The sequence below is a fragment of the Lytechinus pictus genome, chromosome 16 (genome assembly GCF_037042905.1).
Source record: "Lytechinus pictus isolate F3 Inbred chromosome 16, Lp3.0, whole genome shotgun sequence".
NCBI classification, from domain to species: Eukaryota; Metazoa; Echinodermata; class Echinoidea; order Temnopleuroida; family Toxopneustidae; genus Lytechinus; species Lytechinus pictus.
In genome coordinates, this window is record NC_087260.1 from 22,580,163 (window position 1) to 22,606,260 (window position 26,098).

Here is a 26,098-nt window from a genome sequence, read left to right on the forward strand (position 1 = left end):
GGGTCGGGCTGTCCAGGGTCGGGCTGTCCGGTGGTCGGGCTGTCCCGGAACCGTAGGAGAGATCTCTTCTTGAATCATCCGCATATTTTCCTGTAAGTGTAAGGCCTAACTAAGACAGAGAATACAACAACCGATTACTGGTATTTTGAATTCGTATCTACATGTAATTGTAAAGGCTGAAATATATGATATTTGCAGTTTAATTTGTAGCAGGTATGAATACTTTTTCAATGTCAAATTTTAATCAAAGTAAATGACCACAAAGGGGGACAGATTGCATTGTTGACTATTGTCCCATCCATTGATTTTAGTGTTTGTACCGGTATAATTTTTTTTTTTTTTTTTTTTTTTTTTTTTTTTTTTTTTGGGGGGGGGGGGGGGGTGGGGGACGGTCGACAGCTAGGCTAAGTAAAGGCTAACGACACGTTAAACCTAACAAACTTTAAGACTTAAGACCCGGACAGGAGCTTAAAGTTAAAGTGCAATTGAAAAATGGGAAATATGTTTAAATTGTTACTAAAATTAGGGACAACGGTACATTCGGTATTTGCTCTATCAAAATCCCTACATACCATTGCGAGTGCGTCGAGCGCGTCCGTTGATCCTACGAAGCCCCAATAATGCATCCCTCTTGACTGATAATTTCACCCTAAATTGAGTTATTTCAGGTAGCTATGATATATTTGGCATTAAAAGGATCGGTAATTATTTGTCAGTAATTATTTAGTATTCTATATTTTCGAATGGCTTACCTCTACTTGTTCTTTGAATGGGAAAATATCGTACTTTGTCCTTGTATTCCACATGAACTGCAGAGTTGGTATGTGTATAAAGTCAATGGGGAAATTCAAACTTTTGCACACGCGACCTGTCACCATGACGTCACCAGGATTGCGTGTGAGCGAGCTAAGTTTGATTTGGGGGCGGCGCCCTCCAAAATTTAACCAATAAAAATTCTGCATTTGCTGCATCTTTTGGGATTTTCCCTAAATTCATGTCTCAGGGACCGTCTTGGAAGTGCGTGCTGAGCTGTATAATCTTTTTGAAGGACCCACCCTATTCTACTTAAAGATATTCAATTAAAACATCTTGGGGCCCGTTTTGGGACTTTTCATTCTTAAAAAAGATGGTTTTGAGACGAAGTCTTATATCTAGATTAATTTAAGAAAAAAAAATTAGTGAATTTATTGTTAAATTTTAAAATGCAAAGCAAAAACCTCCATATGACGTGTACGTGACGTAATTATCGTCATGAAGTTGAAGATCGCGCGAAGTTATGGGAGGGGCCTATCGCGAACGTAGACCATGTATTAGTCTTGATTCAGGCAATTTTTATGATTTGTAAAGTTCGTTGAAACTCTGTAACGTTGTGAACGGATATCATCCAAATAAATTAAATGAAAATAATTTTAAAATGTGAAAGGATGAAGGCTAGCACAATCTTTCTCTTAGGAACATTCAGCCCCCCCCCCCTCCTCAGTTACAAATGTTAATCACGTGTAATCGCCGTGATACAAGGAGAGATGTTTTGGAAGGTCATGTGTGTGTGAGATATTGCACATGGCATAATGGCGGCATATACGTGTGATACAGGGAATTCTGTACAAGGATGTTTACACTTGTGTGTGAGAAGGTCTGGAGCTGTGACCGAGATGGTGGCATGGGAATAATGGAGTTAGAGTGGATTAAAAAACTACGTGTGTAAAGCATGGACCTGTACGTTGCAACTGTACATTCGCTCTGGGGGCTAAATCCCGGGCTAAATTAAAATAGGGGAATCCCCGGTGTGTATAGCTTGATTAGTAATCAATTGTTAAGGCCTAGTAAAGTATATTTTGTTTATTAAAAAATCTAAGAAATAAATGTTTTAATTTGCAATGTTTACGCACAATATATGTATATATGCCCTCTCACAATCACACACATTTAAGATTTTATTTTTAACAGTAACATAATGATTGTTGTAAAATTAGGATACAAAAATTACTCTACGAGATGTCAGTTATTTTTTTATTTTCTAATGTATAGGCGGAGGGGGGGGGGGGGTGGGTTCCCTCGGTCCTGCGCGCCCTTGCTCTTAGCAAAAATAAATAAATGGATATTAAAAAAAAAAAATCCTAATTGGAGAAAATTTTCCCCAAAACGTACGTATCTCCTATCTCCTGAATTACAATAATAATTTCTGCCAATACCTGCAAAGAATCCGTTTACACCCCCCCCCCCCAAAAAAAAAAAACCCTGAAAATTGGAGGCCATTTATATGATTGAGCGGAGAGTTGGAAAAAAATGTTTTCGGTGAGAGACCCCCCCCCCCCCCCCGCTGACTTTTACATCCGTAATCTGCTCTTTTATGGGAACATTTTTCTAACACTTCGTCTATCATATGCCCTGTCATGAGTGAAAATATAGTTCAAACAGGGATATGCAATATCCCTGGTTCAAACATGGACCTTTTAAAGCGTTGACAAAAATTAAGTGACAAAAAAAGTCACGCTATTATGGGGCTTTTATACCAATGTAACCCGATATACATGTAAATAAATTAGGTATCCAATGCGACTGTCAAACTGAATTTACATCTGATTTCAAGGGATCGATGTGCCATAGGCCTATATTGATTTTTTTTACACGGGGAGGGGGCCTACATAGCTCGTTTACATTTCTCGATTTGACTCCTTTTTCCGCCATGAGTCTCAACTTCCTACATGGGATATTATGGAGGATCGATGGGGTGGCCCTTAATTACCCCTTTTATATAGCTATCCCAGTAGAGGTCAGGGGTTGGATTCTGAATTAGGGTGGGGGTAAGGGTATCATCATGTAACAACGATCAGACGAGAATACTCACTTGTTAATTATTATATGAAAAGAGTTGCCCCCTCCTTCGGTGTCCCTGGTCGGTGCCGGTGAGTTTTCCAAAAGAAAAATATTCTGAAGTTTGCTATGGGGAACTCTTCGTCAATTTTGAGATATGACATTATTTCACTTATTTCACAAGTCATAATCATGAACATAATACAAACAAATATTACATCAGAAGAATTAACATGACGTACAAATCAGACATGGCATCATTTATTTAAATTGAATAATACGGCGAATAGAAACATGAGGGAACCTGCATTAAAAAGCAACGTTTTATTTCTTCAGTCTGCAGGATCCAAAAAAATATGAACTCTTCATGCAGGACAGCACAATAAAAATGATAATTTGATTACGTAAAGAAATGCCAAAAATATCACAACTGTAAAGAAAGTAATTTACATGGACTTTTTCGGAATAAGGAGGGTGTGAAAAAATAAGTTGTTTCTGTGAAGTTGCCGCGGTGTATACTTCAAAAGATCGACGCAGAAGGGTGTTGACAACAAAAAGAAAGTAATTTACATGGATTTTTCGGAATAAGGAGGGTGTGAAAGAATTTGTTTCTGTGAAGTTGCCGCGGTGTTGACAGACATGAAACAGCCTGTCCGATAAGGTCTTGGAAGCCAGACATTCCGTCGTCTTCGGTAGGAACATTTCATGAGATAAAATGAGTCATGTTTTTTTTTTGCGTTTTCACTTCTGATTGGGTCAAAGCATTCATGTGCTGACCAGTGAAAAGCACCCCGTTCCATTGATCTTTTGAATGATCCCATGATGGGTTAGTGTGTTCTAGCCTGAATTATATAACACGAGAATACCCCCAGGGATCCCTGAGCTGGTTGTATATACCCCTGCCTTTCCGTTCCAGGGAATACTCCAGATGGACGAGGGCATTTACCACATCAGGTAAGAATCATCCATTACAATTCATAATTATTAATATGTAATTCAAATTTTATTTTCCACTGCGGAAATGTTCAAACCTTATTAATGTATTTTTATGTTATAGAGAGAGAAATCGAAATAAACATCCCTAAACCTCACTTAAATTATTTTAAATTGCAGTATATACAAATATTAATTTTAAATGTTCTTAATAACTTGATTCTTTTCCATGAAAACATTTTTTTTTCATAGCTGACCCACCCTTTCTAAAAAAAAAAAAAAAGGGAAGATACGTCCCGGTTTACGTCGTTATATATAGGCATACAGAGCTAAGATCACTGGCTTTTACCGTTATCTGATATTTTTTTTAAATCATGTACGTATATAAAATAAAAAAGAATATATAGGGGGGCGCCGAACCCAAAATCCCAACAATTAACTTAAACTTTTCCTTCAACCCTGCATGATGTCACTCAACACCCCCTCCCCACTCCCCCCCCCCCAAAAAAAGAGAGCAGTTACCGAGGAAAAAAACATTCATGAGCAAGGTCGACATCCCGTCCTCTTCGTAAGTGGGAACAATTTCACGGGAGAATGCTAATGGTAGAGACTGGGAGGTAGTTTTATTTTTCTTGGGGGGGAGGTAAGGCGACCGTAATCAGATCGATAAAAATATCATAACTGTCTCTACCCCCCCCCCTCCCCCCCCCCCCTTTCCTTATTTTTACGAGCGTGTAAAACACCTCGGTCACATTTTGATCTGATTTACGGCGGCCGTACGGTGGTCGAACACAGCCGTTTTATTCATTTCTATTCAAACTGTTAGTAACCAACCCACCTAGTATGATATAGCTATTTTTTAAAATCTTTAAAACGGCTGTTTTTTTTATTCACCGTTCTGCCACCATAGAGCAAATGCGACTGTAGTGTATCTGATATAAAAAGGAAACATTTACAGAAAATAACAGAAAAGGAAGAGGAACAAAAATAACCTATAAAAATAATATAAATCCAAACAACTGACTCTTTTCCTCCATAATGTCCCTCAACGCCCCCACTCCCAAGACAGAGCTCCCTGTCCCTACCAGAGCATTCTCCCATAGCGTATTTCTTTGTTCCGTACGAAGAGGGGGGGGGGGGAGAGAAAAAGAAATATGAGAACATCGAGTAAGGTCGACATTCAGTGGGAACAATAAAGGTGAACATATTCTCGTGGGAGAATGATCTGGTAAGGACAACTAGGTGTTTTTTTTTTCTGGGGGGCGGTAATAAGATCGAAAATTGAAAAATAAATAATCATCACTATTTTGACTTGGTCTTCACCCCCCCAAAAAAAAAAATTTCGGGGGGGGGGGGGTAGGTATAAAAAATTTAAGGGGGTTGAGTTGAGCCCCTGTTACCCCCCCCCTCCCCCGCATACGCCACTGGAGCCTGCAACAGGCCTCTACCTCGGTCACATTTGTTTATACGACGGCCGTTTTATTCATTTTTATTCAAACCACGGAGCTATTCAAAATGTTAAGACCGGCGTTTTTTTTTTACTCGTCGGACGGCCTTTGCATGAGCAAATGTTCCGAGGTAGTAGGTTGCCAAAATTAAGAGACAGAGCTCATGACATGATTATCAGTTCGATGAATTAGATGTCAAATATCACCATACTCTAGATCAAATTTAAAGTAACTTAGTAAGGAATCAAATCATAACAATGCAACAATAATCTAACAATAAAAATATCTGCATTCTGCTCTTCTTCGAGCTTGATGACTTCACAAATAAATGGCACACAAGCAATATCTGAAAACAATTTAAATACTACTTTTCCCTCTCTGTTTTCTCTCATTTCCTTGACTCACTCACGCTTTCTTTCTGTTCTATCAATGTTCGATGGACGTACATTAAAAGTGACTTTAACTGGGTGGAAATATTTCGGGACCGAGATCATTTATTGAATAACGGCGCGGGACAGCGACGTCTTTTACAAGACTATATTTTGGGGTCATCGGACTTACGCGATGCGCCAGCGATCACCTGATATTTTCGCGCAGCTGTCTCCGTCCCAAACTGTCTAAAACTGGCCGCAAAGCCTTATTGACACAAAGCAGCGCGGACGGAGTCAATGGGGAAATTGAACGTTTTGGGCCAAGTTTGAACCCTTTTTTTCTAATTTCATTTACATGTTGGAATAACAAGACTTGTCTGAATGGTTTAGTACCACTTATTTTAATCAAGTAAGTGATTTTAATATTATAAAACGAAGGAGATTTTTTTTTGTTTGTCTTCATTGGGGTCCCTACTAAAATACTAGTATCACAGCTGGCAGCCGTCTGTTTCATTTCGAGGAGTTTTTTAACATTAAAAAAAAAAAATTCTCGTACACAGACGGCTTGCTATCGTGCAGCCACCATTAGGATTTAGGGGGGGGGGGTAAATCCCCCCGACGGGGCTTATCGATTTTTGTCTTCATTTATAAAAAGAATTAACTGGACCAAAAATAAATAAAGATTATTATTCCGTTTTGGCCTGAAACGCACCAATATGGGAAAAATCAACTTATCTTAGACTCACTCCTAGACCTAGTACCAATGAGGTCCAAACATTACATGTATGGACCTCATAGGCGACATCACTAGTATTTTTGGTTAGAAATCTCTGAGAACAGGATATTTCTATATTATATCACAAGTACAAGCTATATTCCTTTCCCTTATTTAAATTAGGCCTATAATTTTATAGTGTAAATGCATCGTTAGCAACAACAAAAAATGAAAGAAATGAAGGGGAACTTACATTTTCACGGCTTTTTCCTGATTTTCTGGGCAGTTGCTCTTCACTTCTGACTCGCGATCGAAGCTGATATGAAGATCACGTGATTCGCGTTCTCGTCAGCTGATCGGTTGATTATTCTTTTCGTCAGACGTTAATAATATATATTTTATAATGCTAGCATTCATCGCTAATTTAGGTGAAAGAGATTGAAGTTAAACAGCGCCAGGTCGGAATCATAATTATTTTGGAAGAGTGTATTTATACACTCGATCTCATACCTGACGTAGACGGCGCTATTCAACAAATGCACAATCTTCAATATAAAAAATAAAACAGAAAGAACGCCTTGAACACAGGCCAAAATGCCTAACGATTTCTCCGCGGCATTAACAACTATCGTAAAGGGCGCTCCATTTATTAATAAAGATGGACGTATAGCTGTCTATGGCGACAAAATTTGCCGCAAATATTTACGAAGAATTGTGAGAAATGGTCTGAAAATGCAACAAAAGAACCGGTGAGTACCGATTAAACATTATCAATTTATTTAATAGAACATATTTTATGACTAGAGTTTAACAATTTCTAGGTAATATTGCTTAGTTCTAAGCTAGGGCGGCCCAAATGCGCGTGAGTGGAGTCCCAGTTTATTAACGCGGGTAAGTATTGGGGTGTCGCCTAGAGTGCTTAGACTAGGGGGAAAAAACAGTGACTTCGGCTATTTTTTTTTTGGGGGGGGGGGTGGGGGACGGTCGACAGCTAGGCTAAGTAAAGGCTAACGACACGTTAAACCTAACAAACTAAGACTTAAGACCCGGACAGGAGCTTAAAGTGCAATTTAAAAATGGGAAATATGTTGTTAGACAGCTGGCAGCCGTCTGTTTCATTTCGAGGAGTTTTTTAACAGTAAAAAAAAAATTTTCGTACACAGACGGCTTGCTATCGTGCAGCCACCATTAGGATTTAGGGGGAGGTAAATCCCCCCACGGGGCTCATCGATTTTTGTCTTCATTTCATAAAATATATAAAAAGAACTGGACCAAAATAAAGATTATTATTCCGTTTTAGCCTGAAACGCACCAATATGGGAAAAATCAACTTAGACTAGGGGGAAAAAACAGTGACTTCGGCTATCGCACAACTCCCACTTCCCTGGTTGATATGAACTTATTACGTAAACATATGGTCATTGAGTCCCTGTACAGATCGAGTTAGAACTTCGGTCTCCGTAATTGGTGAGTGGAGCCAACCGAGTTCAACAGAAAAACCAACATAACAGAGACCGAAGCTTTTGGTCTAGAAATATGTAAGCTATTGAACAGTGTAAAAGTTAAGTTTTAATTTTATGCATATTCACTGCTTGACAGCTGAGACTTGAGCGTGAGACATAGTATTTTGCTTGAGAAAAACTAGAATTAATGGGTTTCCCGGTGGATTTGGACAAAAGGCTTTCCAATCCATTGCCTTTCTCCGGCCTCAAGACCGTGACGTCATGTTCTGTTAGAAACGCTGTGTTTATAGCACGGGCGGCTTGTACACTGAAAAAAAGGGGCTACTGGTAGAAAAAAATGTTCTCATCCACAATGACATTCTCAATTTATCAAGTCGTGATTTGTCTTGGTTTATGATGATGATATCCTTGTTTTCTTGGAAGATATTTATTTTTGGACCAGCAGCTCTACTGGTTTTCTCTGCATTTTTATTTGACAGCCACTGTCAGAAATCTGAATAGGAATCATTTGTCACACTGGAGTCGGAGTTCCATTTATGGAGTGTGCATTTTGCAATTGAAATTTGATAGCAATGAGTGGTGTGTAGCTTTGTGGTGGTGATGATAAGGATAATGATGATGATGTTGATGATGAAGATGATGATGAACATTGATAACGATGATGATGGTGATGATGATGATAATTGATGATGTAACTTGGCGTGGCCAGGTTTGACGTGGTCAAACACAAATTGAATATGGGCTGAGGAGTATCGCCTCTTGTAAACAATACCTGAAAAATTATTTTACTGTAAGCTGATAGTACTTTCAACCTTTCCAAAAAAAAGAAATATGTTTCCAACTGTTTTGATATACTGATACCTGATGCACCTGCAATAGCATACTTATTATTTCAACATCATCTTTTTTCAGGTAAATCACAAAAAACCCTACCTTTCTTAGCTGTTTAGCATCATGGCATTTCCACCCAGTATGAAGACCGTATTTGTGATTGACCATTCGTCTTCATTTGCTGAATCTTGCAACCAGCCATTTGAATTTGATGTTGTCAGCAAGTCAAGGACTCCAGGTAGTGTTGATTTACAATGACTTGACCTTATTCCAGTTCCAAGATAGTCTTTTACTAGTACCTCCATGGTCAATTTCAATTAATTACTAGCAATTTGGTCCAAGTTTTAAGGCCACTTTTTATGTGGGAAATTTATGTATTACAGCAGAAAAGGAAGAAACTCAAAAGGCTGCACCAAAAATATCCAAGGCCAATTAGATAGGCATTGAGACCAATCAGTATGGCATCCATGTCCATGATCTTGTTTGCATTGGATTAATTTAAGCCTTGCTAATATGATTTGGTCTAATGTTAGTAAATCATGTGACTTAAACTGAAATCACAGTCGAGAAAGAAGGGAATACACTCTATTGCATTGATAGTTTTTTACTAGTTGAAATAATTTCAAGGAAATATGGAAAAATAGATATATCATGTAGTGTTAAGATGTTAAATACGAAAATTTCAGCAACTTTGGGGGAAGTATTGTCTTGCTGCTTAATCCTAACCACCTACTTAAAAATAGTGTTTTATCACTTTTTTTTCTTCAAAATAAACCTAATGACTTGGGACTAGTAATGAAAAATATAATTCATGTCCCCTTATTTCATCATTATTATCCAGGTCTTATCCCTTTAGCTCCCCTGTCCAAGTCTCTATGGACTTCTTGTATTGAAGGCATCATGGAGTATTGCAGAGTGGTGTTTGACATTTTTCCTTCAAGTAGAAATGTGAGTATTAAAGCGTTAAGTCGAACAATCTTCTTAAGCGAGAATTTTGAATCAAAACATGCTCAGTTAACACTCAGTGTGAGCCAGGTATTAACACTGATTCTGTATTATTTCAGGCCCCCCCCCCCTCTTGACCCAGGAAGTAGAAGGTTAATCTAAAATGTATGTAATGCACTATTAAACGATGTATGCTGATACCCAAAGCAGTTGCAGACCAAGTTGCAATTTACTAAAACTTTGATGATGAGTTCTATTTTTGTACCCCCATAATTTTTTTTTTACAGATCTGTCTAATTGCAAGTGACAGTGTGGCTCGCGTTGTCAATGGCTGGGGGAAATCGGAACAGAACACTGCTCATGTAAGTACATTTTGTTACATCTTTACTGAAGACCAGACTCACTTTAATTCAAAAATTAATATCATTATCAGATGTTTACCTTCAGTATTTTGCTAAATACTGTGCAATTACTCATTTCTAACAGAATAATGTTAACCATATTTTTTTTAATCGATATTGCCAACACTTGGTTGTTTAGGCACTTTGTCAAAGTCAGAGCCAAATTTTTCCAGTAGGAATCCTGCAAACAGCTTTTCATTACAAATCATCACAGTCATCATAGACAGAACATCGGGGTTTGCAGGATAGCTGCAATGAAAAGGCGTGTAGCATCTTATAGTAGGATTCCTACCTCCTGTGTTCTTCCTCCGCTAAGGTCGGAGATCAACGGCACCATTGGAAGGGCCGCAATTCATTGAAGGCTCTAAGTTGCAACCATGAAGAAGTACTGAGCAAGTTTTGGCGAGTTGTGTGAAGGTTGCGTAAGAAGTAGAGAATAAGCGTATGTAATTGGGCTTTTGTGTTGCTGCTGATACGCCCAGGAGGTAAAAAAAGGAAGATGCAGCAAAGTCACTCTTGACAAGTTGCCTGAGTGATTGTTACCCCAGTTTTAATACCCCCCTATTCGTTTTCAATGTCTTAGATTATGACAGCTCTTGCTCACGTTGGACCGCCTTCCAGAGATGGAGATCCTTCCAATGTCGACATCACCAATGGCTTTGAGGGTGCTGTTCAAATTCTTTGTGAAAAGACGGATCTTCAGCGAGAGCTCTCTGCTGATGAAAGCGCCCTTTTGAATCGTGGACGGATTATCTGTCTTACTTCTCTAACAAGGTGAGGTCACAATTGTCACAATTACTTGGAAATTATTAGAAATCTTGTATAAGAAGATCTTTCCAGCGGTGACTCTAGAATGTTCTGATTGATTGGAGAGGTGAACCATTGTTTGTTTAAAAGGCATTCAATTAAGAGGTCAGTGGAGGAAGTTGGTATATTTTGGGACTTGTTTGTCTTGGGTTCAATATGAGAATAATCTGTGCTAAGTGCCATGATTTATTGCCCAGTCTTGTGAAGCTTTTGCAATGAAAATCAATCAAGTGCTAATATATGGAAAGTAATTAATTTCACAATTAGCACGATGAAAAGGGCCATTCAATGAAAACAATGTGCTCATTTATGCTGTAATGTGAACAAGGTTGATAAAAGTGTGCATTCATTTAAGTCTTATATCTTAATTTGCATGATGAATTAATAATAATTAATTACTGAAATCTTTGAACAATTGTAGTCACACAACCTATGAGGGATGTCATGCCACTTTTCAGACTTTCTAAACTTTCATGTATTTCCAGCTATAGAAAACACATTTTTTTCTGTGTACAAAATTGCTCATTCCAGATGATTTTCAGACATTTTTATCAATTCCAAGTTGCATCCCTGAAGTGTATAACAAGATATGTAACAATAAATGTTTATAATTTCAGGATTGAACAGATTGATGAAATCAAAGAATGCTTGAAGGAGGCCATCCAGCAACAGAACAAGGTTGCCTCTAATTCAGATGAGTAAGTTTACCAGTATATAACCATTTGACTGCTACTACTGACTTATTAATAATAATAATAATAATAATAATATATAGTATTTCTAAAGCGCCAAATCCACATTGATTATGTGCTCAAGGCGCTGAAATATACTTGGTATATTACTATTACCCCGGCTGTAGCTGAGCGGCCATATAGGCGCTAAAGCATTCAAGGAATAAATCCTACCGGGTACCTATTCACATCACCTGGGTCGAGTGCAGCACAATGTTGATAAATTTCTTGCCGAAGGAAATTACGCCATGGCTGGGATTCGAACCCACGACCCTCTGTTTCAAAGTCCGAAGACTAATCCACTGGGCCACAACGCTCCTTATTGTACTAAGGAACTTTGTGCACAATGTTACAAACACATATTCACGTGCGAATCACATGCAATTTCATTTCATACTGTACTTACTCTGAATTGTAATAGATTAATCACCCAGAATAAAACACCGGTCGCTTTGTCGTAAAAAAATTTCTTCCAAATATCCCTATTCCCTTTCCACTGTAAGCCACCATTTTGAGCTAGAATGATCAATCTGAGCCCTGATAAATCTCGGGGAAAGCTTGAAATATTTTTGTGGAGTAGTGCTTCCAGGGTCCCATCTTACAAAGAGTTACCATTGATCCGATCAACGTCAAATATCTAGAAATCCATCAATGTTATAATTTTTTAACTAGAAATTTGCACAATTTCCATTGAAAACAAAGAGAAGCACACTGAATTTTAAAGAAAAATTATGAATATATGAATATACATCATACATCTATCTATAAAATTTTTTTAACAAACATGTTTTTTAGATGTTGATAATACTGGCTTTCCATAGATGTGGTTGATTGGATCAATCATAACTCTTCGTAAGACGGGACCTTTTTGTCCACAGCCTTGAGATTTGAAAATAGGAAGAAAACACCTATAACATGTACATTGAACTCAAATGAAACCATTCCTGTAGAAAATGAAGTTTATGCAAACTGTTCAGTTACAAGAATATTTATGAAGTAAGTGGACTGAATTATTATTTTTTGGTTAATTTAGGTTGATGATTCATTTACAATAATTTATCTTATATGGCGTTCTTAAGAAATAAGCAGTAAGAACAACTATCCTTGCAAAGACCTTTTCATGAAAAGCTACTAGTGAATAGCAAATTTGCTAGCCTGACTTCATGTTTCAAAATAGAAGATAAAATAATCTATTATCTTGTTTCTTTAATCAAATTAGACTTTTGCCTATCGACCACTGTGAGCTGTGTTTGGTCAACATTCATCCTGTCGACAAGGCTCCCACGGTCAAATTGACCCAAGACCTTACCGTCGTCAACTCATTGCTGTCCTGTCAGGTTACCAACTCCAGGGCGGGGCATCATTTCTCATCCAAGCTTAGTTCGCTCCTACAGGATCACTTTGATCTGGCTGTAACCACAGTTACAGGCATCCCCATGAAGGTACATGATAAGGGTGATGAAGATGATAATGATGGTGGTGGTGGTGGTGGTGATGATGGTGAGGATGATGATGGTGGTGGTGGTGATGATGGTGGTGATGATGATGATGGTGGTGGTGATGGTGATGATGATGATGGTGGTGATTATTATGATGATGGTGGTGGTGGTGATGATAATGGTGGTGGTGCTGGTGCTGTTGATGATGGTGGTGGTGATCGTGATGATGATGCTGGTGGTGGTGGTGATTGTGGTGATGGTGATGATGATAATGATGATGCTGAGGATATTGATGATGATGATGATGATGTTGAGGATGGGTATTGATAATGATGATAATATTAGTGGTGATGAAGATGATGATGGTGTTGCTGATGATGATTATGATGATAATGTTAATAATGACAATTATAATGATAATGATGATGTAAATCAATGACAATGATGATTATGATCTATAGATTTTGATTAAATTGTTGACGGCAAGAAAAATAATGGCGATGATGATGAAAATATTATTATATCACTGATTGTCATTACTATGTCATTACTTTGATGCTTACAGTTTACAAAATATGGTGATGAAAGTGTGTGTGTGTGTGGGGGGGGGGTGAAGCCTCTTAGCTTTTGTTCCACAACCCCATCCCTGGGATAAGCCTGTAGATAGAAAAGAACCCATTTGTTGAAACATATTTATTTTCATTCTATCACAGGAGGAGCAAAACGCTAGCAGCTCCGCCAACTATGACGTGGAGCTTCTCCATCACCTTCAAGCCCACGTGGAGATTCATAAGATGGAGCACATTGTGGCTGCCCAGGAGCTAAAGAGTGAAGGAGACAAGGGGAGTGGAGGAGGGAGCGTTGGTGGAGGAGGGGGAGGCGGTGATGGGAGTAGTAAAGGAGGAAGTGTTAATAAGGTGCTTCTTAAATGGTGCCAGCCAAGGTCTTCGGGCTCAGGTACAGTTCAACCTCCTTGTTAATGGGAAAGTTCATCCCAGCGAAAACTTAACTTGAATGAAAATAGAACAACCAAGCATTATGCGGATAATTTATCAAAATCCGATGTAAAGTAAGAAAATTAGAATTTAAAAGTTTGGCTTATTTTCTCTCGTGAGGTATATGAGCAACGTGGGTGATATACAAATGATTGATCCAATGATGTCACACACTCACTTTTTCTTTTATACTTTTTTATATGAATTATAGAACATTTCAAATTGTGCAGATCTGACAATAAAGAAGCCCTTAATGCATCGCCATAGGTTTCAACAATATTTCACTCATGAATGAAATTTATTTTATCTTTGTCATTTCAGAGCTTCTTCATTGCACTGGAGCCTATAGAGTCTCACCAGTTGATGTTAGTATGATTTATTTTCTCACCTATTCTGATGAACTGTATTTCATCTTTTATTCCTGCATAAATATTGATATGAATTCTAAATTTTCATGTAGATTATTACATTTTATCTATTAATTCTAGACAAAGTCTGTGCATATTTCATTATATACAAGGATAGATTTGATTATTAATTATTGGATTTCAAATGAGACTCACATATGATTACAGTCTAAATTAAAAAAAATATTGATTCTCAAAGTATCTATGGTTGTCGTTGAACTAAAGTAATGAAATAATCAAAAGAAGATGAGACTGTCATTCTTGCAATCGTAAGATTTCTTAATTTTCAATCATTCTCTTACCAGCAAAGTCAGTAGGGTTTCTCCAAGAATGCTTTGCCCAAGAACATTCTCATGCTATTTTTTACTGCTTTTTAAAGTTAAATGGTAAATCTATCATGCAGACTCACCTTAAAAATCAATTTCGATTTCTTTACTATGCAAGGGCTTGTAACCCCAATCGGGGCCTCTCGGACTTTGTCGGTGAGGCTATTTTTCTGATATTTTTCAGTGGGGAATATCATTCCTGGTGTCTCTGAACATCAGTTAAACTATTCATTTAGAAATATAAGCCTAAGTGTGATTTAGCATATTCACAACATCTGTACATGTATGTTAAAGGTCCAAATTCATAGCTCACTAAATATGTGGAAGAGCTCACATATGATATTAACATAAATGACTTAAAAATTAAATTTGGGTATTAAGTCCATATATTTAAAAACATTTAAAATATAGATATATTTCAAAGCATGTGTGGCCCAATTTTTAGATTATAGTCAAGTTCATAGTTCACTGAATATGTTAAAAAGCTAAATTTGATGAGAAAGTACATGATATGTATATGGAATTCAATAAGAAAGTGCAGTACTTAGTTATTTTTACCTTGTTATTGATGATTAGTTCGAAATGTAAACTTTTGCAATTTGGCTTTTGCCGCAAAGAAAATATTTTTAATAAACTATTTTTAATTGAATTGAATATATGAATGAGAAGATAATCGGTTGTCTCACAGTGGCTCAAACGTCGTATTCCAACAACGTTTGATCCATCGTGAGACAACGGATTATCTTCTACTACATCATCTATCCCCAGGATGAACCTCTTCCACATCATTGATCAAGAAAGTGTATGTTCATGATTTAAAAACATATAGTTTAGTTTCATTTTAGAGTATTTAAGTTAAAGGTCAAAGTTCATGGAGTATGTAGAAGATAGCTATTAATAGAACACTGCTTTTCTTCACTAGGTCAACAGCAGACCATCTTTATGCCTCACCAACTTCCTGCTCAACGGACGCCAAGTGATGCTCGAACAACCCCGCAAACAAGGCAACAAGTGTATCTCTCACATGCTGGCCAGCCACGGCGGTCAGATCTACCTCCACTGCCTGTCCACCTCAAGGTCACCCCTAGAGGACCCTCCGTCCATCAGCGAGGGGTGTGGCGGTAGGGTCACCAATTACCGCATCAACGACTTTGGGGACTTCATGAAGGAGAATAGGTTGGCGCCATGTCAGGAAGGCTCAGACAGTGAAGCCGAGCTACCCTTGGAGAGAGGTACCGCTTGTAGTTGGAATTAATCTTAATCTTTTATCTTAATCTGTAGGATGCTGAGCCTGCATTTAAGTAGTCTGGAGTCTATGGAAAACAGGTGTCAAAGCATAATCATTTAGCCTCTAACATATGAACCACCACCCTATTCCTGTAATCTCCACCCCCCCCCCCCCCCGGCAAATGTCGTAATTGACACTTGCTCACTTCAGTTCAGTCGGGTATTACATGTACCTGTTTAATCAAGTTGCTATATGCCATATTCATACTTTGATCTGATGTTGTCAATTCTGAGGGCAAACATAGATTTGGTTATTTTTTTTAAGTAAATCACTATTGCTGCTGGGCTCTATTTTGATATTGTCAAATTATACTATCTTGAAAAAAAAAATTGAATTTTTGATAATGGCTATGATAAATTGTGGTAACACGATATGACCAAAATATTGCCAATTGTGTAGTTTAAATCACTATTTGTTAACCACCTCTGCTGGGCGCTCATGATGCTTTTGGTCTGCCCCCTCCTACCAGAGCCATGCACTGCCAAAGATCTGGGGGTTGTATCACAAAGATTGAAGTATGACTTAAATGCCTGGTTTGCTTGCAGTATAAAAGGCTTAACCGCATTGGTCAGATTATGCAAAGAGGATGCGCACTACTGCGTATTGCTCAGTTAGATTGCGCGTTGTATTTAAATCATACTTAAATCTTTGTGAACACCCCCCCCCCCCCAGTAGTCCTTTAAACTCCAAGCCAGATCTTGTACCCTTCATTGGACATGACTTGATTATTTCTTCTTTTGCATTGTTTGTCAATTAAAAAAAAAATCAATGAAATGTTAAGTATGTTTGCTGTGGTTTAATATTTTGTTTTCTATTCCATTCTAACCCCTTTTTCAAGATCTATCGACTTTGAATGAATGATTTATACTATTTTCAATTATTTCTATTCTAGATTCTATTCCCTTTTCCCTTTGTACCTCATTTTGTAGTAATTACTTGAAGTAAGCTTTAACTTTGACTCCTATTTTAAACATATAAATCAAACATAATATAAATCAAATTTAAGTTTAAAATTGTGAACTTTAGTTTATTTTGTCATCTTTTCCAGCTAAAGCACAGCTAGAAAGAATGTCAAGGCATTGGCCTCTGATCATCAGCGATACTGTTATCTTCAATATGCTCTCAGTAAGTAAAGAATGAAATTATTATGTCTTTGGATAACAGGTTTAATTTATGACTTATTTGGTTGATTATTTGACTGATCGATGGATTGTACTTTATTTATTTATTTACTTATTTATTTATTTATTCATTCATTTATTTATTCATTCATTTGTTTGTTTCTTTATTTATTTACTTACATACTTACTTACTGTTTGCTTATTTGTTCATATATTCATTCATTTATTTCTGTTAATCATTTATTTGTTTGTTCATTTCATATTTAAAAGCCACTCAAGATGTAGAAATGCCACTTTTCAGAGTAAAATGTGAATTCAGATTTTTAAACATATTTTCACTTAAAGAAAACACATTTTTCATGTCAGAAAAGGGCCATTCTAGATGATTTTCAGACTTTAATTTTCAAGCCTTAGTGGTATCCCTGACGATAAGATGCTCTATAAAGGGCTATAAATAAAAAAAAAACAGTTATTTTGAGATCCTGCATGAGTATGGAGTTATAATCAAGTAGAGAAAACATACAAAATCATGTGTGTCTTTAATGACGCAGGCTGCAATTGTTTATTTACTTAATACTTACTTACTGTTTGCTTGTTTGTTCATTCGTTCATTTCGTATATATTTAAAAGCCACTCAAGATGTAGAAATGCCTCTTTTCAGAGTAAAATATGAATTCAGACTTTTTAAACATATTTTCACTTTTAGAAAACACATTTTTCATGTCAGAAAAGGGCCATTCTAGATGATTTTCAGACTTTAATTTTCAAGCCTTAGTGGTATCCCTGACGATAAGATGCTCTATAAAGGGCTATAAATAAAAAAAAAACAGTTATTTTGAGATCCTGCATGAGTATGGAGTTATAATCAAGTAGAGAAAACATACAAAATCATGTGTGTCTTTAATGACCAGGCTGCAATTGTTTATTTACTTAATACTTACTTACTGTTTGCTTGTTTGTTCATTCGTTCATTTCGTATATATTTAAAAGCCACTCAAGATGTAGAAATGCCTCTTTTCAGAGTAAAATATGAATTCAGACTTTTTAAACATATTTTCACTTTTAGAAAACACATTTTTCATGTCAGAAAAGGGCCATTCTAGATGATTTTCAGACTTTAATTTTCAAGCCTTAGTGGTATCCCTGACAATAAGATGCTCTATAAAGGGCTATAAATAAAAAAACCCCGGTTATTTTGAGATCCTGCATGAGTATGGAGTTAAAATCAAGTAGAGAAAACATACAAAATCATGTTTGTCTTTAATGACGCAGGCTGCAAGTTGTAAACATGTTATTTCCTTCATTATAACATGTAGGCTTATTCATTTTTTGAAGGTTCAGTTGGGCCTTAACAAAATTAGGAGGCCTCATATACACTAGCCTTTAGACAAGGCCCGTGTCTGATATAACATGTTTTTCAGAGACGTAAGTAATTGTAATAGAGCGAGAAAGGGAGAGAGAAAGAAAGAGAAGGGGGGGGGGGGATATTGCAGAATAAGAAGAGAGTGGAAGAAAGAAAGAGACAAGTGGTTATGGGAGAATAAAGAGAAAGAAATGGAGAGAAATCAGGCCTAATGTGCTGGAAATTTAACTATTTATTTTTCATTTGTTTCTTTATTTTTAATCCTCAGCATATAGACCCATTACCCTCATTACTAATGAAGCCCGTTTTAGTTGAGGATGATGTTTTAGAGTGCAAGAAAGCAATTCTTCATCTTGTTGGCATGGAAACAAGAAATGAAGCCCTACCTATTCCGAGCAGCACAACACGGGGGAAGGGTTCGAAAAGGTTAGATGCTATTTAAAACTAAAATTAAGTTGATAAAAGTATAAGTTACGGGATAAAGGAAGTATAAAAGATGAAAATACAGGTACACAACAGTAAGTTGCTTTGATGAAAAATCTTTAAATATCCCTGGAATAGGATGTACAGTCCGACCTCTCTTATTCGTCTTCCCCTCATCCGGATGTTTTTATTATCCGGACGCACACTTGCTGAGATTTTTTTTTTCAGTTCAATCTAGTATGTGAGGAAATTAGATTTCAATCTAAACTCAATCCTATACGCAAACTTACTTTGATTACATATATTTTCCAATATAGTCTACCTAAAACAAAATTATTTGTCATGAAAATATCTCACCCAAATCACCGAAAGAACTTAGACAGGATAATTTTCCAGTAAACCAGGGCGCAGCGCAAACAGTTCATCACGTTCTCTTTCTGTTTCCCGGGGAAAAACAACACATGTCTCGCTAGCGAGTGCTAGGCCTCAATACGGACAGCACCATGTATCATGTTTGAGCCTACAGTCAGTATAACAATGGCTGACATTACGAAGCTGCGATACCCGCCGCGATGATTTAATTGTAAAACTTAAGTTTCATTGAGTCATTCTCTTTCTTTTGAGGTATGCTCGATGTATTCCTCAATCATTTTAGCAGGTAAATTGTCCAAGAGTTTTGGCCATCGATCGATTTCATTTCCGTAAAGATACCGCCTTTAACCCTCAATCTCCCGGGGTATTTTGATTCTTGTCAATCCCGGGGGGGGGCCATTATGGCCCCCCCTTAAGATCTCGGCCGCCGATTGCGCGAGCGACGCAAAAATTTGCACACTGGTAGTGTGCGATGTAATCTACAAGGCTGTATGGTAAAATTTTCCAAAATAATGAGATTTTATTTTATATGAATTAATTATGCTAATTTATGCATAAATCATACTTTTTGCTATAATTCACTAAATAAAGCTCCTAGAATGCTAATTTTTGTTTAAAAAATTCTTTGTAGCAATCTTAACAATCGCAATTAAAAAAACTTCGGTTCGGAAATCAATTTCTTATGTATTTTATTGTTTTATGAATTTCTTATGTATTTCTTTGTTTTTTTACTTTTTGTTTTTTATTGTTTTTTCAATGGAAATCATTCCAGACTTAGTTCTGATCATAAACAAGGCAAAATTAATTCAGTTTAATCAGTAAAAGTAGAAATAATGATACATTTATGAATTTTGGCTAAATACACAATTTGCATTGGATTTGTACATGAAATCACGTTTATGAGCAAGTTTGGGTCTGACATGCACTTACATAATGTTGCGTAATGTCGTAACCGTGTACCCGGGCGTCACAAATTTGGTCTCAAAATTTGCGCGAGACTTGAAAGTAAAAAGTCAGTGAGCGGCGAGGTCAAAAAAATTTGCGCAGCAGATATATCGCGAAAATTGTCAAGGGGGGGGCCATTATGGCCCCCCCCCCCCCCCGGGAGAATTAGGGTTAATTTGCACTGACACTACAGTGAATACTGTCTATACGCCCACTACAATAGATAACGTGTAGCTACCGCTGTTGGGGAGGCAGCTGCGTGAATTAAATATTGGGTCTTCCAGATCCGGATTGGTGCTGTTCCCAACATGTCCGGATAAGAGAGGTTAGACTGTACTTAATTTTTTACTCGTTTCAAAATAAGATGCATGAATTTATATTTCTGTTATATTTTCCCACAAATTGGGTGTTTAGAAAATTTAGTACAAAGCATTCTCAATATTGAAATTTACAAAAGAATATCAAACATGAATAAACTTTTTTATCCCTTCTTTTGTCAATTTCTCATACATTTTTTTTTTTATTCTAATATATTTACAGCTTTAATGTGAATGTGTTCCAAAAATTGATGTTGAATAATTTTACATGAGAAATAAGATTTAAATGGCTTTGCATGTGAAGTAAACAGTGTTCTGGGGCGATTGAATTAGTATTTCCCATGTACTAAGTAGGTTCATTATTGCGGACTGAAATAATCGCTAGAGGGTATTCATTTGTCTCGCAATCTACTATGGTCAACAAGGAAATTCGTGATCACTCTCGCAAAAAGTGTTCACTAGCTTTCTAGGAAATTTGTGATCACTCTCGCAAAAAGTGCTCACTAGCTTACAAGATCACGAGCTTTCGAGTGCCGCTCTAGCGATTATTTCCCATGTGTTTGTACACAGATTCTTATTATTTTTAGATAGATGAAATTACGATTACAAAATGAGCTAGCCTCCTGTGATCCTTTGTCTGGGTTCAATTCAACTGCAGCACTCACATCGGTTGGCACAGAATTTATCTACACTTGCCACTCTCGACCCAGGTGTAGTTACTGGGTACCGATAATGAAGAAATTCCTTAAACGCTGAAGAGCTTAAGTATACAGCGCTTAGAAAATTTCATTAAACACTAAATCCAGCTATTATTCTTATCATAAACCTATTGAATTAATCTGCTACAACAGGGATGAGCAGTACAGACAGATGTGGTCTGAGTTAGAGACGTTCGTGAGGGCAGCGAGCACCACGTCACCAGCCCACGAAGAGGTCCTTGAATGTCTTCTTGCCTGTAGGAAACCTGATGAAGCATCGCCATCTAGAGGGCGCAAGACGACTTCAGAGAAATCAGCCGTGAAAGCCGAGAAACCTGAAACGGAAACTGCGGATGCTCCTGCTGTGAAAACGGAAGAGTGAGTCCAATATAAGTTTGTCTGAGAGAGGTGATTAAAGGGGAAGCTAACTCAGATGACACATTGTTTGTAGAGGAAAAAAAAAAATCAAATAAACAGATAGGTGAAAGATAAAACAATATCAGACTTAAAATAAGATAGTCATTAACTTTTAAAAATCATAAAAACATTGTAATATCTATACCTATCGAATCTTCATGTTGGTTGTAGTGATGATGTAATTGTGATATAGGGTAGGGACTACACTTCCTTTAGCTCCAATGAATTAAATACCTAAAATGTCACTCCTCCCTAGGAATCTTTTTTTTTTACCATAGTCTTATATTTAATAGTCCTTATTTAATAATAATAATATGCTCATTTATAAAGCACTCTTACAATATATCATTGTTTCACAGCGCTTTATACAATGATAGAATAGAAAACTATAATAACTAATACCTCGGTCACATTTGCTCTACGGCGGCTGTTTTAACATTTTTTTTGGTACCAGCTACATATAGGTGGTTTGAATAAAAGAATAAAACGGCTGTTTTCGACTCGCAGTACGGCTGCCGTAGAGCAAATGTGACAGAGGTATAAGTATTGATTAAAAAGCAGAGTTTTGAATTGTTTCTTAAATACTTCCAAAGGAGAAAGTTGCATACATCTTGGTCCAGAGTCTTGGAGCAGATGTCTGAAAAGCATTGTCACCAACTTTTGGTATTTGTACGTGGAACATGGAGTAGAGTAATTTTTGACTGTTACAGCCACCCCAGATGCAAAAGGAGTCAATCTCCTCCAGAGGAATCCACTAATTATTTATTTTTTTCTCCCCAATAGGGCCACCACCACCCCAGATGCAACAGGAACCAATGTCCCCCGAAATCCCTTAGAGCCACCACCCATCAAGAAACAGAAAATTAATGCTGGAGACACAATAGGAAGAGCAAAAGGTAATGAAAAATATGAACTAAGTTTCCTTATTGGAATATTTTAGTTATTCAGAGCAAAATTCAAACAGATTAAGCCATTGCCTACTGGAACCGAATGGTCCATATACAAAGCCGAAGGGAATTACGGAATTCGGTAGTCGACAAGTTAACAAGGATACAAACCAGGTGGGTGTTTCATAAAGGTGTTCGTAAAGTTACGCACAACTTTACGCAAGACTAGAACATGTTCTTAGATCTTATATCAATTATAATAGGGATATCACAAAGCACAAGAAAGGATCACCAGTCGTGCGTAAAGTCATTTGTATCTTATGAACAGCTTTATGAAACACCCACCAGGATATTGAAAATAATTTCATGAAATATCATAGTTTCATGAAAATGTGCATTGAAGAATTTTCATTTCCGTTTTTTTTCTTCAGAACATAAAAATGATACATAAGTGAAGTCAGAAAAAATTTTGGTCTCTTTTTGGCCTACTGCATTCATATCACATATACACAAAACATCTTTTGTGTTATTCTTTTTCTTTAAAATACCCTTTTTTTAAAGCAATAATAATGCTTTATCAAATGTGACAAGTCATGTTTATCTTCTCCTCTCAAAAAAATGTACCTTGTGTTGGTTATTTTTTTTCTCCATTTTTAGGAGCACCAGAATCTCTCCTTTCTTTGTGGAAGACGAGGATTGCTAATGTTCATTCTAGGAGTCAGAGGGAATTCTCAGGCAGAGCGGAGGCACAGGGAGCAAAGGCTGAACTCTACCCCAATCTACTGAAAGAAAATGGCAAATGAAGCTATATCTCTCAAAGACTTTTTTCAAATAATCCATAATGAAATGGAATATTTCTCTGGAATGGAGAAAATTATGTGAAGGCAACCCAAGTCTCGATAACTTGGTCAATGATATATCTGTCAGGCCCCGTATGCAGAGGAGAAGTGAAAACAATTTTGTTTTCTCAATCCATGGTGGAAGATTGGGAAGGGAAGCTCCCCAGAGATGGAGAATCTACCCACACTGCAAATTCAAGCCACGCAAGATATCAAGATTATCACAGAGTGCAAGAAAATGGGGCAAAATTGTTTCCTGTAAGCCTGTCCAGCAAGATGTACATGTATGCAGTATAATAAAATCAATGATACAGTATAAACAAATCAATGATTTCGAAGGACAATTCCTTCAAACAAACAACTTTTTCTAATCCCAATATCACTCTCCATTTTTCTTCCTGTTCCTGTTATGGTATCTCCTGTAAGAACTCGGCAGGACAGCTTTTTGCTGGTGCAACGCCAATGTGGTATATAAGCAATGAGATAGGAATTTTACATCTAAGTTAATCAGGCATAATGGCTGACCTTACAGACAGAAATAACTCTTGGGTCTTTCTTTATCAAAGTGGAGGCAATGGCAGAGCAGGTATTCAAACTCAAGACCTTACAGTTAGGAGTCTAATGCTCTAACCACTAGATCACATGACCCTTCACTTCACAAGGATATTTCACACAAATATTTGACTTGTGGAATGTAAACGTATGCAAGTTTACCTTATATCCTTTACATTATTTCTCATTTTCAGATGAATTTTTTTTTCTTATTACAATCGTCATGTACAAGAACACGTCATAATATTCACATTTCTGAAAACAAAATTACAAAGGAAGTTATTTGACATTTGAAAATACCACTGACTTCATTTGATAACTACTTTTTCTGATACCGATATTTATATCATATTTTGGGTTTGACAAATTGAATTGAAGCCATACAAGAAACACATGTATCCGCAATAAATATGATGTCATTTGTGCTAATCAGGAACTATCTCAATCTATTCAGTGGTGGTCTGTGATGATGTAAAGAAACCCAAGGAGTCTCAATAAATTTTGATGAAATGGATGAATTAGAATTAATTTTTATCATGCTCATACATGTATCTATGGGATGTATTAAAAATTAAAACTGATATTTACAATAAATTGTTAAATTTAGTACATGGATTGCCATAGTTTTGCAGTAACGTGTACGATTGATTGAATGATTTACTAAATACCATACCATACCACAAGGAATCACTACCCTTGAAATACAAATCTCCCCCAGAATGAGTTGTAAACAAAAATTACTGATGGACTGAAAAATCATAATGCACAAATTTGTCATAAATGTACAGGGGCGAAGCACATAAAGAGCTACATCAAAACGTAACTCAGGAAAAATCAATCACACGTCCATAATATGTGCATTCTTTTGGTTGGAAGTCAAGTTGCATTTGTATTTTGGAGTTATGTTTGATTGCTACGTTATAGCAACAGGCCCCAGATAAACTTGCATGAATTGTTCTTCAAATCAAATATTTGCTGATGTTAAAGCAATTGTTATTAAAATCTATATTTCTTTGTTCGATATAGAAATTAGAAAAAGATGTCCTCCAAAAATGTATTTTGCCCAATTGATCGTGGGCCTGGCAGCCACTGAGTAGCCTCAGATCAATGTTGCTCTATCCCTTAAATCATTGAACGCCAAACAGTAGCAGCAACTCGCATCTTTTCGGACAGATTATGCCATACATGAATTGTATACCTGTTCTCTAAAGTCAAACTTCTCCCATGGTTACACGAGATTTGACTTCGGCAAAGTTTTCAGTATTCAGAGAACTTGATTTGAAAGGGTATGGTGCATTCAGACGTTGCTGGCTTTCCATAGCTGAGATAGATTGGATCATTCACTTCCGTCGTGGGATGACGCCCTTACACTAAGTGTATCAAGGTTGTTTGTTAATCATGATTGTATACATATGAAGGGGTATACAGGAAAGGGTTTAAAATGTTCATTCATTCATTCCTTTCTGTGTTTCGTGTAATAAGAAACCAACTTCACATGATTTGTATTTGAAATAAAATGTATTTATATAATTTACAAACACTTATATTAAGGTTTTTTTTTATAGTGTTTATGTGTGCATTGTAGTATTGGTGCCCTGTCCAGTTTCCTTTATTATTATTCATTATCTCTGAAATGTATTCTTTAACGAAATAGGGTTCATGGATATTGTCCTGTTATGGTATCTCCTGTAAGAACTCGGCAGGACAGCTTTTTGCTGGTGCAACGCCAATGTGGTATATAAGTAATGAGATAGGAATTTTACATCTAAGTTAATCAGGCATAATGGCTGACCTTACAGACAGAAAGAACTCTGGGGTCTTTCTTTATCAAAGTGGAGGCAATGGCAGAGCAGGGATTCAAACTCGCGACCTTACAGTTAGGAGTCTAATGCTCTAACCACTAGATCACATGACCCTTCACTTAACAAGGATATTTCACACAAATATTTGACTTGTGGAATGTTAACGTATGCAAGTTTACCTTATATCCTTTACATTATTTCTCATTTTCAGATGAATTTTTTTTCTTATTACAATCGTCATGTACAAAAACACGTAATAATATTCACATTTCTGAAAACAAAATTACAAAGGAAGTTATTTGACATTTGAAAATACCACTGACTTCATTTGATAACTACTATTTCTGATACAGATATTTATATCATATTTTGTGTTTGACAAATTGAATTAAAGCCATACAAGAAACACATGTATCCGCAATAAAAATGATGTCATTTGTGCTAATCA

At 36.7% G+C, this 26,098-nt stretch overlaps 1 protein-coding gene across 5 annotated transcripts; it reads left to right on the plus strand.

Annotated features, from left to right (window-relative positions):
* Nucleotides 1-36: 36 nt before the first annotated feature.
* On the plus strand, nucleotides 37-26,098 carry LOC135156923 (integrator complex subunit 13-like). Of its 5 annotated transcripts, none has more exons than XM_064110816.1 (15): nucleotides 37-92; nucleotides 8,657-8,813; nucleotides 9,417-9,523; nucleotides 9,808-9,882; nucleotides 10,505-10,695; nucleotides 11,346-11,426; nucleotides 12,679-12,901; nucleotides 13,612-13,855; nucleotides 14,215-14,258; nucleotides 15,549-15,858; nucleotides 16,963-17,039; nucleotides 18,667-18,824; nucleotides 21,307-21,531; nucleotides 22,354-22,466; nucleotides 23,115-26,098. In XM_064110816.1, the coding sequence occupies exons 2-15, from the start codon at nucleotides 8,699-8,701 to the stop codon at nucleotides 23,258-23,260; spliced, it is 2,109 nt and encodes a 702-aa protein (XP_063966886.1). In that variant the 5' UTR covers nucleotides 37-92; nucleotides 8,657-8,698; the 3' UTR covers nucleotides 23,261-26,098. The 5 variants fall into 5 exon arrangements, with proteins under 5 accessions (XP_063966886.1, XP_063966884.1, XP_063966887.1 ...); XM_064110814.1 differs by having other exon boundaries at nucleotides 53-213; XM_064110817.1 differs by having other exon boundaries at nucleotides 53-140.